Genomic DNA, 20186 nt, shown 5'->3' on the forward strand with positions numbered 1-20186 from the left:
TGTTTAAACTCCCTGAGTTATAATAAGATAATGAAGTGTTTAAAAGAGAATTTCAAAACGGAATACATTCAAAATATAAATAAAAAGAGAGAAACGGGAACTCAAACGTCATTCGGTCTCGTGTAATTGATCCAGGATGTTTTATCTTGATGAGCCCTTTATAATGTGCCCCCGACTCGCTACCCTCTTGTTGAATACAGATAAAATCTTTTAAAAGGGTTGCCAACTAAAGATATGATTTAATTTGTAGCTACTCTTTGTAGCCGGAATTAGGAGTAAAAAAATATATATATATATAAATCTTTTTTGTCTTCTTTGCGTTTTGCAGGGTTAAATTGTAAATTTGAAACTGGATTTCATTAATCTTTTTAAATATCGCGGACTAACTCTAAGTACTCGTATTTAGTAATTTGTTAATTTTGTTTCTTTTATTCATGCTTGTTGCTTTGTTGTATTTTTCTGTCATGGCCAGACATCGATTTGAGTAAAGATTAACACGTCTTATTTTCTTCATATACCTATTTCATTTTTATTTTTGTTATATTGCTTTGAGTGCGTGATATGTGTATATGTGTAACCGTACCCATGTCAAATATTTAGTCATCATTAACAAATCCGATAATCTACTTACCTCTGTCGACGATCTTGCCAAATAAATTCTTCCCTCTCAAGAAATTTCTTGTGGAACAATTCCATCTTCTATATTTGAACTGGTGTTGGCATTCGGTGACCGCCATGCTAGCACCCTTGGCGACGGCTGCCAAAACACCAGGGTTCTCTCTGGCAAGTCTTCTCTGCTTCCGTCTTAATGTAGCGTGCACTGCTGGATCCATGTATAGTACTCCAGGCGATATTGGTGACAGGTTATTTGGTTCACCGGCTTTTGCAATACCCCTGCAAAGAAAGAAATTGTTATCTCTAATTAGTATTTAAGCAAAGTCTTATTTCTTCTAAACCACGTGGTGGATTTTACTACGGATTTCATGTAATGGTTGGTTTGTAAGATTATTTGTAATTTGTATAATGTACTATTAAAAATAAATATGTTGCCACTGTAAATTATTATGTAAATTTGGTTTTTGTTTGTGTTCTTAGCATAATTAAACGACTTTGTATGCCAGATTCTAGTGAAGAGCGTGAACAATATTTTAGTATTATGTATCATCCCTTTCTCACTTTTCAAACAAAATATAGTTATTTCTGTGTATATCCTAATTATACTTTTATGAAAGTAGATAATTGTATTTTTACTAAATTAAGTATTATTTTACGGAGATCCCCTGATTAGTTAATTAGAATTATTTTGTTTAATTCCATAACCATTATACATATTATTATTATTTATATTATCCATATCTCTACGGCTGCTAATATTTAAAAAATGATAGTGGAGACTATAATAGTTATCAATCTCTGACCATTATTTAGTCCACATTCATGTTGCGACACGTTTTTCACCTTTAAACGAGGGATAACCAGGTAATTAATAGTTCTAAATAATTAACTAGTAGATAATTGGTCCTGTACAAAATCGGGGCCGATTGCTAGTCTAATTATGATAGAATAAAAACTACAGAGTATCCAAGCATAGTATAAGTTTCGACATCGCACATCGCCAAAGACAATGCCCGCGCGTTCTCTAAACTTGAATGAGTAAACATAACAAGAACGCCACTTAAGGCAATGGGTTCAACTCCAAATGAAATGCTCATTTGAAAAGGTAAAGACAACAAACAATTGACGTCCGAACTGTCAATCCGCAGACGTTTAGATAAATATTTGCGACGCGCATTAATCCTTGAGGGCCGAGTGGGTAAACACGAGTGGAGAGCTGCGGAGAGCGATCGAGATCACGGCGCGATCGCGTTGCCAGATTGGGTATTTTTTCGCAATTTTGGGTAAAAAAGTGTTGTCTAAGGGAAATGTAATTCCCGGAGAAAGATTTGAGGAAAATTTAAATCGGTATGGAGAATTTTGATATTTGTAAAGCCAAAACTTGTATCTCGTATATTTATAAAAACGTTAATCTTGACTGACTATCAAAACATAGTCCATATTAAGTTTAGGAAGCCGAAATTTGAATCATAGGTATATTTTATAACGTAAGTATGGCTAAGAAAGATTTTTAAAAATTTCGTCTTAAATGTTTGTTATTTTTCCATCGACAATACTTAATACGTGGGTAAAACGTAGTACAAATGAGCAATAATTTAAAATTTTATGATAGGGTGAAGATAAAGAAAATTGTGTTACATTAGAGAAAAAATAATAAATTTGGGGAGAAGAACAAAATCGTATCTGGCAATGCTGCGGTTTGTTGATATTAACTGCGTCCCGACCGGGAACCGGGAATCGGGAACCGTCTCGGCAGGGCACCACAAAAAACTGGACACACTGCACCGCGCGCCGTGCCTCGCGCTCTGCGCCCTAGTAAACGTATTACTTTTCTATTTGCCTTTCTTTGTAGTCGAGTGCTACGTAAATATGAACGTGTTCGTCGGAAATTCTCATTTCCTTAGAGAATTGAAATAGAGACGCGAGACAATGTTTTAGACATAGGCATAGAGAAAGATAGATGACGCAAGTACCCCAATTGAAAATTAGACGACCCAAGTAATTAAAAATTGGAAACTAAACACGTCAGTTAACTGAAGTATCGTAATGTCAAATATATAAACTAGGAGAGGCTTTGCTATATTTTCAGCATAGACGACACGATTCATATAAAAAATTTAATATCGTTATTGAAGAAAAATTGCTGCTCAACCTTATTACCTACTTGCTCAAATAGTTCAAATATAATATGAATGGAACGGAATAACTATAATCACAGCATACTTGATTCTCCACTAAATCCTTTCTATAATGTTTATTATAAAGCTTGTCCTCTACATTTTCGCTGAAGGAAACTTCATAAACTTCTAATCGATACCTTGCCATATATTAAAGTAATTGCGATATCTATTTAAAATAATATCTAGGTTGTATCACAAAGTACACGTTTAACGATATTGAATGCTATTACTTATAGAACTTGAAATTTGACAAAATAATTTTACCATTAAAAGTAAACTTAGCAATATTCATTTCAAAATCGGAAATGCATATTTACAAGTATCGAATATCATTAGATAAAATACCTAATTATAAATAGAAAATAAGGAAAAAAATTGTATAGTGAGAAATATTGAATTTTTTAAATAATGATAATACAGTAAATAAAAATACTTTATTTCAAAGTGCAAATGAAGGAAAAATTTAGATAAATTCCTAGTTGATTTGCACCATCCTTTAACATTATGATAATCTTGATTTAGTTCACAATTATGCATCAGAGTTTTATTAGATACTGAATTATTACGGACCAGTTTATTAGTTTTTAATGCTTTTTATCTAATTTAAACTTGTGTGGTCATTTTTATACTACACTGTTGAATACTATACAAAACAAATTTATTTCTGCCATTTTGTTTCATGTCATAAATTATTTTTAATAGACGTTAGTGATATTATATATAGATTAGATTGACTCATGGTATTTTACACGACTAAAATAAAATATTATGTCTATGTGTTCAATTAGGAACCTCTTCTCTCTGTTGGGTATGGGGTTTTATCCATAAGAGGAGAATTTTAATCTACTATTACCACGCTGACGAGTTGTTTGACGTAAAATTGTATTTTGAGTGTTTTAAGAAACCTTTCTAGTTATATGATATATGAGAAATGTTTGTTTGTTTATTACTATGAAATTTGATATACATATATATATTTAAGAGATGGAGAAGGGCGTTTATTTCAGTCAGTGAACATATCCCGGTCTCGCGAACAAAGTCGCGTGTAAAAGCTATCAATGTATTAATTTAAAATAAATCTCATTTCACTATTATAACAGGATTTGAAAGGCTAAATTTGCAGAAAAATTAATTATCATCATCATACCGATCATTAACTAGATCTCCCCCAGAAGTGGGGTTTAGCCAGTAGATGCCACGTTTGGAGGGCGGGTTGGCAACAGCAGTTAGGCTTTGGTGTTGTTTTAAGACGGACGCTGTCCCCCATTCTTCGAGTATTTAGTTCCCTTAGTCGCCTTTGACAATACTGTAGACTTATTTTATACTTTCCGTGGGAATATATATATATACGTTAGTTAAAATACGTAAAGGAAAAACAAATATAATTAATTATAAATAAACATCTCAGTTTATTAACTTTAGCATATTTAATTATATGTCTATAAACATTCCGATGCATCAAGCGATGCGCTTATATTGATTATACTCATATTTTAAACGAACTTAATCCGTCTGTGGGTGCAATAAATAAACAAAAACCACGCATGTCCATACTTGTCTGTCCTTAAAAAAAAGTCCTTCGCACTTGTCATATTGCTGGTAGGAAACCAAATATCACGGGAAAAAATCCCTGAACGGCTTTCACGGGCAAACGTAATGTTTGCACAGAGATAAAGTCTGTGTGAATGTGTCAAAATAACAAATATTGTCTTTGGTGCGCTTTGTGTCTCTTTGTGGCAATTAAACGTCATCTTTGAGTTTTGGGTGCGTTTTTTTTTCTCGTTTGTAGCAAGTACTTAACTTAGTTAAGTATAAATAAAACATAAAGGAATATTTTGAATAAAATGTTCTTGTACTTTAATTCTGTTGTTTGTTTGCATTAATTAATATTTATAAAGAGTTAGAAAATGAGAGGCAAATACCTTAACTAAAACTGTTTTCTGATTCCATCAGATGGACTGTCAGCTTTATTTGCTATTTAGAAACAACATATCTCTTCATTAGTTTATAAATCATTAAAGTTAGACTATAGTTAAATCTTTTAAATACTCTTAATTTTTTTTTACCCTTTTAATCATAAAACTGTCAAACGTCTCATAAACCTATTTCAGTTATTGAATTGTTTTGTCTCTTTCTTTTGTGCTAAATCCCCAATTTGAAAGAAGATTGTCACCTTTCAAATTGGGGATTATTTTAAAAAACACTAATAATTAAAATAGATTTGTAAGTAGTTTTAGTTTTTACGAATTAGGGTTTAAGCTGTTCAATCGCATACTTCATCATTAACTTTATCATCATCTCGGGCATTCACTGTCCACTGCTGAACAAAGGCCTTCCCCATAGACTGACATAAGGAACGGTTCTAAGTTACCTGCATCCATTGACTCTGATATTTGAGGTCGTCTCTCCATCTAGTGGGGGGGGGGGGGTCGTCCTACACTGCGTTTACCCGTACAGGGTCTCCACTTTAGAATATTTTTTTCTACATCGGTTATCGGTTCTACGAGCTATGTGATCAAAGTGACTCGCACACATGGTACTTACAAATATTTTGGCATCGCAATAAATTCAGTTGCGACACTACTAAAGCATGCCAATGTCACAATTATGTGTCAATTTTCAAAATCAGTTGTACAATATCCAATGTTTCGGTTCGATTATTTAAAAATTTGTTAATTAAAAATTATTATTAAACAACAATTGGGCATAAATTTTATATTGTACATGCCAATATAGTAGAATGTGGAATAATGGATTTGCAGAAAATATTTTAATCTAATATATGTAATAAATAAAGTGATCTGCTAGCGAACTAAAACGTTCATCAGATAATACGTTATCTGCTACTAAAACCATTGCATACACTTCATATTTCTCTTTGGAATTCTTCAAATACTTTATTACTATCAAAATTACTATCACAAATAAGATTTCAATTCGTTAGCAGAATACTTTTTAAATAATCAATAAGAAACATTGAAAATTCTTTAATTGCTTTTTTTTTTTTTATTTAATTGTTAATTGCAACGTTAAAACACTTCGGTGAGCTGAAGTATGAACGCTCTTATACGGACGGCTTTATACGAGAAACGCATCTCGCATACGAATAAGGCTTTATTATTTAATTTGTTGACGTCCGACAAGGCGTCAAAATAACAAAGTTGCGCGGCCAGTGTAACGAAACCCAATACCTCTTCGGTCGCGGCGGGATTGTGAATACAAGTGGACACTTTATAAAAAGCAAATGTGTCTTATTATAATGGACAGCGTTATCAGGGTTATCACGACGCGGCACGCGATTCTGAGCGTAATGTAATATGGACTACGCGGTACGCATACGAATTACTAAGGCGTGGCAATATATACTTTTTAATGCTAACGATTTCATTCGCCGACGCGTGAACTAGATATTTTGGCTTGATTTCGACTTGATGGCCTTGGTGGTGTTGCGATTACACCGCCTCGCCTTCAAGTACTAGCGGGTTCGATTCTCGAACAACACAAATATTTATATATACTATATATGCGTGATAAACTTTTTATAGAAATGGATAATAATTATTATATATGTTGTGACAAAAATATATTTCCATAAAATACAGAATTATGAATTGTACCTTTAACAATTTCATAAATGACAAATTATAATTAAATAATAAAATTTTTGTTTTTTTATAATAAATTATGATATTTGTTTGCATGCCATTACATAAGGCATAATATGTAAAACTCTATTCATTAATACTATATTATAAGATCATTTACGTACACCACATTTCAACCAAATAAACCTATTTATTTCATTTAAGAAAGAAATTTGCTCAAAAAAAATTACCTTTCTGAATTTTTTTTTAAATCTTATTTTAAAATAAAATGAATCACCCTTTATACAGCGACATGTTTCATGTTTACAAACCATTTAAAATATCCGAACTTATAACTTTAAATAGTGACATAAAACATATTAAGGCTTACACAAGGAAATTTTTATTTCCCTATCCTTCGTCTGTTAAGACCTTAACAGATACGTATACTTTATAAAAATGAGATTATAAAATTATATTTGTCAGTTTAATTGTAGATAGCATTCGAATTATAGTGCTTAATAATTTTAATGGAACTTTTAGATTACTTTTAATTGATAATTGTTACTATTAATAAATGACAAACCTATAAATAACTTGATAATCAGCCCTATATTTATATATATACATACACTTGATAATTTAAGATTGTATAACACAAAAAGCCTTTAATTGTGACAAAACAAGTTATTCTGATTTAAAAACTAAATAACAGAACCGATTTTGGAAAAAAAAAAATATAGGACCAAACTATATAGTATAACATTTTAGATAAAAAGAAAACAAAATATCCTTCTGTTTGAAGTCGGTTAAAAAAGGATGCAAAATCTTTCTTTTTTTAACCCATTAGAAGTCACTGTACTCGATTGAGTACAGGCATATACTTAAGTGCCAGTTACAGATCGCGTAAAGTTATCGTAGCCTACCTTGTTATTTTACTTTATCAATCAACTGTGCAAGTATATTGACGAATATTACGAGGGTAGTGTGATTTTTTATGATAAAAAGTGTAAGTTGAAGTTGTATCATCGAGACACTGTGGAGGTAAGTTTATTATTTAAGTTATTTTCTAATAATTACTGTTTATAAATAGATTTTTTTCATTTCATTAGTATAAAATACGTATCAGGATAAGTTATAAACAATAATGCAATCATTACTTGTAACTGAAATAAAACAAGAGCCATGTAAATGTTGGTGTACTCGGTTGAGTACAATGACAACATAAGTAAGTAAAATAACCGTTTTTTTTTTCAGATTCCTAACAATAAAAAGAAAGCATTTTATAACTCGAACGAGCTACAAGAGGCTTGAAGCAGTGATTGAAGCTGTTTTAGAAGAAAGCGATAAGGGTGAATATGATTTGGCGAGCATCCCACTTGATCCAAGTGCGGTGACAGATGAAGAGGAAGGCACTGATGAGGATATGGCGACATGTCCCATACCGCAAGACGTACCTGATATTATTGAGATATTTACATACCGAAAGGATACATACCGAAAGGAGCGATACGTAAGACAGCTCGTACGACGATAGTGATGAAAAACCGCTGGCGTCAAAAAGAATACGACTAGATTCTACTCGGATCGAGATCGAATTCGAAGTGGATTGGCACTTCGAATTCGAACCCGATCTAGCGAAAGTGTTCCCCTACATACTCTTTGCCAACCAAGAGTACTATTGAAGTCCATGACAGGAAGAGTACTATTTATGAACAGCTGAAAGGCCTCAATTCTGTACAAATATTGGAAAAAAATATTGATAATGATATAATTGATATGATTATAGAAAACACAGCCAATTATACACTCATTAACACAATAGACATGAACTTCGACTGGATTCTTCTGATTTAAAAAAGTTCTTAGGCTTAGCACAAAGGATATGAAAAAGAAAGAACGTGCCACTTATGACTACAGGTTTGATAAAACAGGTGAACTTTTACTGGAAAGGTGGAAAGATAACAGTGTATGTACCATGGCAACTAACTAGGATACCATTGAACCGCTAGAGACAGTCAAGTGATGGTGTCGAATAAAGAAGGAAAAGATGGACATGACGATGCCACGTTTATTCCAAACGTAGAACAAAAATATGGGAGGTATGGATGAGCTGGACCAGTCTGTTTCATTATATAGAATTGCTGTGTCTAAAAAGTGGTGGTAGGTGTTGTTCACTTACATGTTAGACGTAGCTAATGCTAATGCCTGGTGATTACATGTGATGAGTAACGATGATCCTATGGATCAACTCATGTTTCGTCGTCACATCGCACGATATTATTTATGCCAAGGTGATCAAAGAGATCGCGTCAGGCTGCATCAATAGTCTGTGGTCTTTCCCAAGATGGAGTTGGACACTATCCTACTAAAATTGAAAAACAGCTGCGGTGTCTCCTTTGTCATTCAAGAGTGCGTTGATAGTGTAAAAAGTGCCTAAAAACATTTTGTGTCGAAAAGGCGTGTTTGGAAATATTTCATATATAGAGGTGGTCAGTGTACTCAATTGAGTACACCCCCATAACTTCGCAAAAATTACTATATTTGAATTTTTTTTCATATTTTGTGTTCCTATGCTCATATTTTAGTATGAAAATGAAGAATATTTAAAAAAAGAAGCAGTACTTTTTATTTGACTTCTAATGGGTTAAAACACAGGGGTAAACGAGCATGCGGCTCACCTGATGGTAAGCGACTACCGCCGCCTATGACGCACGCGCTACACCAGACGCAAGGCTGGTGTGCTGCCGGTTTAAATAGACAGCATCTTTCTTTAATATTCGGATAAAAATACCCGGAAACCCTTTTGTAAGAAGAGGAGAAAATTCTAAATTCGTCTATAAGTTTATCCTTTTATTTTTCAACTGATTTCAATAATTCCTTTTGCAATTGATAAGCTTTATTTCACTGTTAGTTCCATATTGTTTTGTGAACATTAAAATTATGCAGCGCTATTTTCAAAATATTGTCTCAAAGTCTTGTATTGTGTGTACTGAATAACTAATAAACATGGTTGCTAAACCAAATAATATACCTACTCACGACATACAAACACAGATACTTGTAAATACAAATGTTTGTTTTGTGAGGAAATTTAATTGACAACCATCGAAAGGTGACGCAATGTAATATAATCATAGATTCATTACTTATTTTTTTAATAAGCGAGTGAATGAAATGGTAACCCTACCTGCGCTATCGGTATATACTGGCGAGGCAGCATTGAGAAACGATAGGTGAGAAAGAAAGCAGGTCAGTTAGCCAATCGTGACGAATACCACAAGAATTAAGCACCATTAAGCTGTGTGGTCTGGGCATAGACCAGAGGGAGACTTTGTACAAAAGTCGATTGCTTGGGTACCTCTGTCCCATTCGTGTTTCTACCGTGAAGCAATTGTGTTTGCATAGCTGTGTTTCGGTTTGAAGGGTGGGATATGGCGTGAATTTACAGGGTACAGAGGAATAACACCTGAGTCCTCAGGAACGGCAACGCATGGAGGGTATCATGGGCGAAACAGTATACTCTGTTATGTCCATGGTACTGCTCATGTCTATAGGCGACGGTTACCACTTTCCATCAGGTGGGCCGTCAGCTTGTTTGCCATTTTAAGTTGTATAAAAAAAATAGAATAGGCTACCCTTTTCTTTCCCGTAGGTGTCTTAAAAGATGACTAAGGGAACTTAATGTTTGAGGGATGGGCAGTAGCGTCCCTTTTAAAAGATCACAAAAATCCTAACTGCAGTTGCTTACCTGCCTGCCAAGCGTGGAAATTACTGGTAACTACCACTATTATCATCATAACCACGTTGGTTTCCAGGAAAACCTAATAAATTATATTGCTAGCAATGGGACAATTAGATCCCATTACTAACAATACCCCTCCCCTAATCAGTCATTAGTTTAGTAGATTCATTAATTCAATAGTAAAAACATAACAGACAGACAGAGTTACTTCCACATTTATAATATTAGCAAGCATAAGAATTTGTTCAATTCACTGCGGCGGTGCATGTGTTTGTTGATTAAATCTTTCGTTTGCGCGACGGTATTACGATTAAGAGCGAGTCCGATATGAATCAAATATTTGTGTATTCGTTGCCTTTATAATTATGTTATTCTCTCTCAATACATTTATTTATTATAGTAATTTTTATGTTATAGAAATAACATTGTTTAAAAGAACTTCACTTGTGAGACGTGCGGACAAATGTTTGTTAGTCGATTACGCAAAAACTACTGAACGGATTTGAATAAAATTTGGTACAAGAATAGGTTATATCCAACCTTAAAATATACAATATTTTTCATACTTTTTCACGCGGTCAGAGCCGCAGAAAATAGCTAGTATTCTTAATGTGAAAATGGCTATTTATTACCACTTGACATCTAAATGTCTCAAGCGATGATTATGGAATTCAGTATACAATAATACAATAAAAGTAATGCAAATAAATTATCTATCTATGTATATATGTAATATTTGGTATGTAAAACGACATAGGCTACTTTTTATCTTTGTTAATCAACAATACCCAGTCACGCGGACTAAGTCGCGGATAATTATTAGTATGTAAAATGTTAAAATTACATAATCTTTTTTTACATAACCTCTTATCATCTTAACAGTTCAAAAATGGTCATAAAAATTTATATAATATGTGTATTTGGGATAGAGAAGTACACACATTACTTTTTGTCCCGGTCAATTAGTGCATTCCGTTTGTTTGTATTGTTTTATATCCTATCTTGTATAATATAAATAAATTACACCTGTTCATTAATTCATTCAATCATATTGAATTACTACATGAATATCTATGACGCAAATAAAATGCAATTCAATTGATAACATCATTATTTTTAGTAGCAATATAATTAATATAAATAAAAAAAATAGTTTCTATTTCATTTTGTATATTTTTAAACATTTAATAGTAAAAATATATTTTAAATTCTAAATTGAAAAACTAAACTTACCTGATTATAATTATAATATGTATTTTTTTTAATGGGTAAAAATGGCATGATAACGCCGCCTATTCTATCGGTATATACTGGCGTGGTACCAGTGAGAGGTGATAGGTCAGATAGCCCATTGTGTCGAATTCAACGATAAATTTGTCATGTAAATTTCCAGGGGGAACTACGTGGAGATCGACCTGATAGGGTATATTGATAGCAATGGGGAGGTTAGTCCCCATTGCTATCAAAGGTTTTTTGTATTTATTTTATTATTGTTTTTTTAATAAATTTATTGTAAATATTTACATATGGGAGCAATATACCCTCCCCCAACATAACAACCCCTTCTCCCGGTAATATGTATTAGGTGCTCCGATTAATGTTCGTACCGTAACTATGTTAAACTAATTATGTACACAAACAAGTGAAACTGTATGAGTATTTGTACGTTGCAATGAACACGAGACATACTTCTCTTGACAGCGAGTGTGAGAGATAAAGTTTCAGATGTGATGTTAAAAATATTTAGAATAGACATTTATTTAAAAGCCTTAATAGGACAAGCAAGAGAATTAAAGTTGCTAAATGCCTCTATCTTATGTATTGGTATCTATATAATAATTTAGTTTTTTAAATGATTTAGAGTATGAATGACAGATAATCTATAACCATTAATTTAAGTAAAAATACTGAAATTTTAACCTGTTTTTATACGTCTTGGCAAGTATTAGGATAGACTTGATAATATTTAATAAGAAGACAAATAAATTAACTCCAGTTTAAAAAAATATAACTATTATCCTAATTCAATATATAATAACAAAAAAATAAACTTAGTTTAACTTCCATTTTTTAACTTAAAAGTATTATATAATACTGTACGATTAACTATAAGTTAACAAATAATAGAAATTGGGCTCGCCGTCGGTGTCGAGTTCTTTTTTCAACCGACTTCAAAAAAGGAGGTTCTGAATTCGGATATATTTTTTTATGTTTGTTATTTCATAACTCCGTCAGTTATAGGCCGATTTGGAAAATTTTTTTTATCTGAAAATTTTATCAAAATCAGTTCAGTGATTTACTTTTTAAATCAATATAACTTATTTTACCATCATTGAAGTCAGTTTTTTTGTGGAACACAATCTTAATTATTACAAATTTGGGTGACTGTTTTACCTCACAAATTATCCATTCAATAAAAGATCTTAAAATCAAGAAATGAAAACATTTCCTAAATCATATTAATCTATACTTATAATAAATCTGTAGAGAGGTCAATTCTGTACATGAAATATATTTCCAAAATAACTATCAGGGGGTGATTAGTGATCAATACTGATGCCAAAAATGCAATCAGTAAAATTCTGTCTGTCTGTCTGTATGTTCGTTATAAAAACAAAAACTACTCGATGGATTTTAACGAAACTTAATACAATTATTCTTCATACTGCTGGGCAGGTTATAGTATACTTTTCATCGGGCTACGATCAATAGGTGCAGAGCAGTGAAGGGAAACGAAAGAAGTTACTCCATTTTTAAGCTTCCGTCGCGTGTGCAGCTTTAATGGCCACTTTTTAAATGTAAAAATGTCCACCTGTGCGACGCCAGGACCGGCTGCTAGTTATAGAAATAATATCTATTCTATTATCGATGAGAACCATGATGCCCCACGCTGAGCAAAGGTCTTCTCCTTACAAAACTTCCTGTTCAGCGCCGCCTTAATCCAGTCCCTATTAAATGCATTTAGATCGTTACGCCATGTTCTTCACCATAGTGAAGATCTTTGGCTATCTACCGTGACTATTATGTGATCCATCGGGGGGAAAGGGATAGTTAGTAATGGGATCTAATTGACCCATTGCTAGCAAGCTGTCAGGTCGATCTCCACGCGGTTCCCCCTGGAAACCATCGCAGTAAATAGTCATGATGAGCTATTTGACCTACTTTCATCGTCACCTATCATCTGTCACTGGTGCCCCTCCAGCGTATACATATGCGGGGTATCATTCCATTCGACCCACTAAAAAAAAATGTAATCCATCCGATCCCACAAATAATACCATTTATCAGAAATATTTAATTATATCATTCAATAAATTCTCATTTGCAATTGATAAATAAAACATTTCCTTACTTATATTTTATTAGTACATTCGTTAATCGAGGACTAAAGAACATTTATTAATTTATTGGTTATAAATATTGAGTGAAAGTTACAAATAAATCAATAGCATTATTGACGGAGCAAGCGAAAAAGGATTTAATGCAATTACAAATAAGATTGAATGTCGCAAATTACAGTCAATTTCTTTGCACATTATCAATTTAATGTTATTAGCGATACGCTTGATAAATGCATAATTAAATCGATATTTATGAGGATGATTTGATTTTAATCGTGGGAGTGTTGTCAAGTTTGTCCATCTGTCAGTTTTAAGATTGGAAATTGTGGTAGGTACGTGTTTATTAACGATTATTAGTAGGTACCTATATAAGATAGTTTAGATATCTAAAATAAAATCAAAAATATGATTATATTTGGAACATTAATTTTATGAAATGTATTGCAACGAGTAATTTTTATTTATTGTACTAATTAATTAATTAATTAATGATGGAATTGGTGGATCTTTGATGGAATCATTGTGAATTGAATATTATATAGGAGTAGGTAACTACCTAATTATATAATATAATATTGATACATTGTAGTATTTTTTTAAATAGGACTTTTTCACTCTCAATTAATACATTTAAAGACGTATAACAATTATTTTAATTTTTAGTAAAACTTTTTATATATAAAAATCAATCTATATAAAAACTTTTAAAATACAATGTAAATTATTCGTATGATTTTTATGCAAAAGAATAAATTTAGAAAGTTAGGTAAAATCAAAAACATAACCTCTTATTTTACAAATTGGGAGAATCTTGAAAACCTCTAACACTAGAACGACAAGGACTTCATTAGGACGTGACATATAACATGTCAAGTGTAAACAAATGATTTCACATTCTAAATTCAAATATTTTCAATCTGTTATATCCACAATGATGCTGTTTTTTTTTTGCAGAACAATGTACTTGTTTATTCCACTAATTGTTACATTATTACAATAATTGTAGTAACTCTAATAGATACATTGGTCTACACGAGAGGATTAGAAGTCGCATACCAGGAGCACGATAGTGTCGACAAATACAGAGACGTCAGTCATAGCGAGACGCGACGGGTGACACGCGTAGTTTATTTTAGGATAATGGCACTGAGGATAATTAATAAATGTAACTTAAATAGCGAATTTTAATTATTCAGTTATATGCAATTTTGTATCTATTATTATTTTTATTTTAGATATTTAATGTGTTTTTTTTTATTATTTCAAAATATTTTTAAGCAGTCATAAGTTTTTATTGTGGTAAACATAAATTTATTCACATGTGTATATTATAAAATGGAGACTTCAGTACAGATATCTGATTATTCTATATTATGTCTATTCTATAAAATCCTGTCATTAGAAACAGCTGTTTGACTTGGAGAGAATGCTATATAATATTAAGTCCGCCTTTGGTACTAAAAAAATTTTTTTTTAAATGGTCAATAAAGAATAAACAAATAAATGAAAATTAATTAATTGTGTTGGTTCTATTTTGTATTACTATCTGTATTAGTAATAAGAATTATGATGTAAGTAATTCTTATTATAATATATTATAATATGAAAGAAAGTTTGTTTGTCACTTTATAGTACCTTAAAGGCACTATATGACATGGAGAAGGTAATATGCTGCTTTTTATCCCAATCAGTATACATAATATTTCGGTCACGCAGACGAAGTTGCGGATAAAAGCTAGTATATTTGAGTATTTCAATTTATGTTTTCTATTTTAAGTAAATATATAAAAGCACATATTAAACGAGTTAAAATTTCGCTTTGCAAAACAATAGTGACTTTTATCATGAAAAAATGAATATAGGAAAGAGAAAGGAATAAATGTTACTGATAAATTCCAGCAGTTTGTTTCCAAAATCAACTTGGCCATGAAGAGAACCCATAGGGCAATATAACTTACAGCAAACAATAGATAGACAAGGAGAGAGAAGGAAAGAGAGAGAGAGAGATAAACAGGGAATAAAACTTGTAACAAAAAAATGCTAACAAACTATTTTAAGTACCTATTTATGTTCACATATTTAAAATTAACTGTCAAATTCCTACCACGATCGCCTGTTCGTTTAACTGTAAAAACAAGTGCGAATTTCTAAAATGTTCCACCTTCTTGACTTGTATGTAAATACTATACAAAACGTCTAGAACTTATTTTATAACCATAAATTAAACAGCACACTCGCCTTAATTGTCTTTAATCTCACACTTTCCTATTATTGTGTTTGATATGTACGCGTTTAATACACCATTATCGATCTTCCGCAAGTGTGATTACGGCTTCGTTAATGATTCGCTAATTACAACATTTAATGAAGGTACGAACATCTGGCTACATAGTGTAGAACAAGATAAGTACGGAGACACGGAAGTAACGACTTTTTATGGGTAAATATTTAGTTCACTAGGGAATTTACATGTTACTGTCATTGTAAAATAATATGTTCCTTTTGACAATAAATTTCATTTATGTCGGTATATCAATAATCGATTTATTTGACATTGACAAGGACAGCAGACAGTTCAATCAATATGACATCCAATGATTATCACAAATGAGAAATTGTGTTATCACATTTTTTCAGTACATTTTTTTTTTGACAGCGAGGTTTCTTGACTACTTTGAAATTTTTGACAGCGATTCTAGATCGAACGTCACTTCGTTTGTAGACAGCCCTAACTCAAAATTTCAAAGAACTGTGGACGCGCAGACACTTCGGCGTACTCACCACCACATGCTGCCGCGTCCTCTCCGCGGCTTGTTGCCGCCAGCTTCGCACCTCATACACAAAACAGTGAACACAAACAACCACGGACACTTCATTCTGCGATGGGCGGTCCCGCGTACTTTTACATGAGCGCGGTCGGTCGCAGCACGGTTACGTCTGCCAGCGGACCGGCTTTGCTCTCGAGGCGGAGTCGGTTGGTGGGAGGCCATATCTGTCATACCGCCCGATTGGTCTCGCACTTCTGTTTTTTTTTTTTAAGTAATCTCTGTCGTGTTTAGGTCATTAGGTTGGCGTTATGCAATTCGACTATCGTTAAATAATATTATAATAGGCTTATGACGAACTTATTGTTTTGTTATAATCTTTTGTTTTGTTTGATAATAATAGAAAATGTAATGTTAAATTATACAATACATTCATAAAGTTATAATTTAAATAGCTTCTTAATGTTATTTATTACAAAAACATGACCGATAGTGGTCCAGTTTTGTTGCAACATTTAATGCAATTGCATAACTAGATCTGGAAAGATGAGATTTTAATGGAATAGCAGATTAACAACCTAATTAATGTTAAACATTTGTTCTGGTTATAGTTTAAAATCTGATTCGGATGTAACTAAAGATATTTAGACGAAATAGGTATGAAAAAATATAGATATTCTATCTGTACGTTTATATGAATATATTGATAAACAAACATATCACAACAAAATTATTAAGGTCGGTATTCACTGTAAATACTGAATTAATTAATAAATGACTTTCCAACTAAAAATTACATATTCAGTTACCTATTAAAAATATAGCAATTAAATGGCTATCTATCGACTTATAGAGCCATTAATGATTATTTTTCCGTTTATTCTTTGACCACACATAATAACATTCCAAAGTAATTAGATATGATAAAAAATCTCTTCATATTTCTAGTATATTGTGAGAGATTCTTTCATGCAGTATACAAAATTCTTTCATAATTCGATCTCGCTGTCTACTCGCACTATATGATAAAAGACAAGGACGGGACATCAGACCTGGAGTAGTTGAAATTTGATTCCTGGAGCTGTGAGATACAGAGCTATGAGTCAGCAGATCGCGCGAGCGCCGCGGTGGGAGGGGCGGCGGCGTCCAATCACGGCGCGGCGGGCCTGCGCCGGCGCATTGTGCCCAAGAGCACGTGTTCGGACGTCTTCGTCGCAGCGTGCCGGTGACTCTCGCCGATAATTGGTCAATGTTCAATTGTTTTTGAGATCTACTCTCGATTTTAATGTTTTTTTTAAATAGCTTCCATCGAAATTAATGAATTAAAAATTGTTTTATATTTATAGATCTTTTATATTGAATGAATTATTTTAATTACAAGTTTCATGTATGTTAATTAATTTATTTATTTAAAAAAAAATAATACAAAGATATAGTCTGTTTGTTTATCAAATTTGATACAAATCCATTTAGCTTTTTGGATTTAAATTGGGTAGGTACCCATAAAGTATCCAACAAATAACTAAATTCTTTTCAAGTTCACATTCACAAACACATTCGTGACTTCTTTGGCATAAATTTCATTAAGTATGAATTCCAAACTTTATTCTTTATCGTAACTAATTAGTAAAACGTAGTTTTCTAACTTTATCGTCCTCGTGACCAGTTACTGATATTCTTCTCTACACCATATATATGTTAACAAATTTAACGGTGACTGATAAAACCGTTAAAGTACTACAACAACATATAACAAACGAACAAACTCACTTTCACATGAAATTAATAAGGATCAAATTAAAAGCAAGACGAATCTGTTAAGAAAAATAAACAAATTTAGAATATTTTCTAAAATAATAGATATTTATGTATTTATTATTACAGACAGAATCATTAATTTTGTTAGAAATTTCATACACATCCGTTAAGCTAATTATGTCAACATCGCGCGTGTGACACCCCTGGTCATCGCGTCGTACCGCCCGTCTGACGGTCGTTTACCATCAGACAGGCGGTATGCATGTTTAAAAATCATAGTATCTAGTATAAAAAAAACATTTTTGCGGCGCCACTGAAACTGATGTTAAAAGTGATATTTCCCAAGCACTTTTTTATTTTGTTTACAACACTTAATTCTACTAAACAGAATACGTTGCAGAAAAAATAAAGGGACAAAATACAAAAGGTTTTATTACTGACCAATTTCTTTTGGACTACTTTCATTACCAAAAAGAACAACATATACCTATATGTAAAATAGATTATTATTATACCTGAGGGAGAGAATTGTTCAAAATAGGGACTACCAGTCGAATTGCTAGCAATATACCACCCAGCAGTCGACCACCCTGCAGTCCCCGCGGAAACTATTGTATTTACCAGAGGGAGACTTTGTACAAAAGTCGATTGCTTGGGTACCTCTGTCCCATTCGTGTTTCAACCGTGAAGCAATCATGTTTGCATGGCTGTGTTTCGGTTTGAAGGGTGGGATATGGCGTGAATTTACTGGGTACAGAGGAATAACACCTGAATCCTCAGTAATGGCAACGCATGGAGGGTATCATGGGCGAAACAGTATACTCTGTTATGTTCATGGTACTGCTCATATCTATAGGCGACGGTTACCACTTTCCATCAGGTGGGTCGTCAGCTTGTTTGCCATTCTAAATTGTATAAAAAAAAAATTAATTTCAAGTGAGTTTATATCGGTGGGTTAAATGACTTGCTCTTTTATTCTCACCTATTATCCATCAGTGTGATCCTTGTGGTTCCAGCATAGAATGGACCAACCTATCCTTTTCCGTGAGTGTTGTGAAAGGCGACTAAAAGAGGAATGGATATCAGCGCCTTTCTTAAAACATCACTAGATCCTAACTGCGGTTGTCAACCTGCAAAACTTCCCTTATAGGTAAGGCTTATGTTCAGCAGTGGGCATTTGTTTATTTATGTATAAATAAATAAATAATTGTCCACAATAACATATAATAAATAAACAAACTCACTTTCACACCATATTAATAATCACATTAAAAAGCAAGATGCAGTTGTTAAGAAAAAAAAATAAACAATTCAAATGAAATTCAGAATGTTTCCAAAATAATAAATATTTACGTATTTATTATTCCAGAGAGACATTTTTTTTTTGTTAGAAATTTCAAACACATCCGTTCAGTTATTTATGACGAAATGATGTCGGCAACGCGCGCGTGAAACTCCTGGTTTTACGTGCATCTATAGACAACGGTAACTCCTTTTAGCATCAAACAGACCGTCTGCTTGTTTGCCACCATAGTAGGTACTTGTAGTATAAAAACATAAATATTTTTGCGGCGCTACTGAAAGTGATGTTAAGAGTGACATTTACCAAACAATTGTACTGTTTAACTACTATATAGAATTCGGTGCAGAAAACAAAAAGGGGTAAAATACAAAAGGTTTTATTACTGACAAATTTCTCCCGGAGAACTTTCGTTACCCAAAAGAACATTATGCGAGACCTCACCGTATAGATGCAAAAAAGATTATGGACACCATGCAACTGAGATATTCATACCTGAGGGAAAGAATTGTTCATAATGTGGGCTACCAGTCGCATTGCTAGCAATATACCACCCCACGGTCGACCACCCTGCGTTCCCCGCGGAAACTATTGTATTTAATTCCAAGTGAATTTATATCGATGGGCTAACTGACTTGCTCTTTCATTCTTACCTATCATCCATAAGTGTGATCCCTGTAGTCCCAGCATAGAATAGGCTAACCCTTCCTTTCCTGTGGGTGTCATACGAAACGACTAAGGGAACTTAATTGTCGAGGGATGGACAGCAACATTCTTATTAAAACATCACTAAATCCTAACTGCAGTTGTCAAACCGCAAAACTCCCCTTATGAGGATGGCTTATGTTCAGCAATGGACCGTTATCGGCTAAAATGACGATGCATCCACTTAGTGGAC

The 20186-nt window shown here is 32.8% G+C and overlaps 1 protein-coding gene across 1 annotated transcript in view; it reads right to left on the reverse strand.

The window, feature by feature from the left end:
- The window catches only part of LOC113517112 (protein Wnt-1), a 30313-nt gene extending 13896 nt beyond the window's left edge, over positions 1-16417 (reverse strand). The window contains exons 1-2 of the mRNA XM_026901692.3: positions 16247-16417; positions 632-894 (exon numbers count right to left, since the gene is read on the reverse strand). Of these exons, the coding sequence (XP_026757493.2) occupies positions 632-894; positions 16247-16341 (358 nt within the window). The 5' untranslated portion in view covers positions 16342-16417. The remainder of the gene's footprint in view (positions 1-631; positions 895-16246) is intronic.
- Positions 16418-20186: the final 3769 nt, after the last annotated feature.

The sequence above is a fragment of the Galleria mellonella genome, unplaced genomic scaffold (genome assembly GCF_026898425.1).
Source record: "Galleria mellonella isolate WM207_F2 unplaced genomic scaffold, CSIRO_AGI_GalMel_v1 utg83, whole genome shotgun sequence".
Lineage (NCBI taxonomy): Eukaryota > Metazoa > Arthropoda > Insecta > Lepidoptera > Pyralidae > Galleria > Galleria mellonella.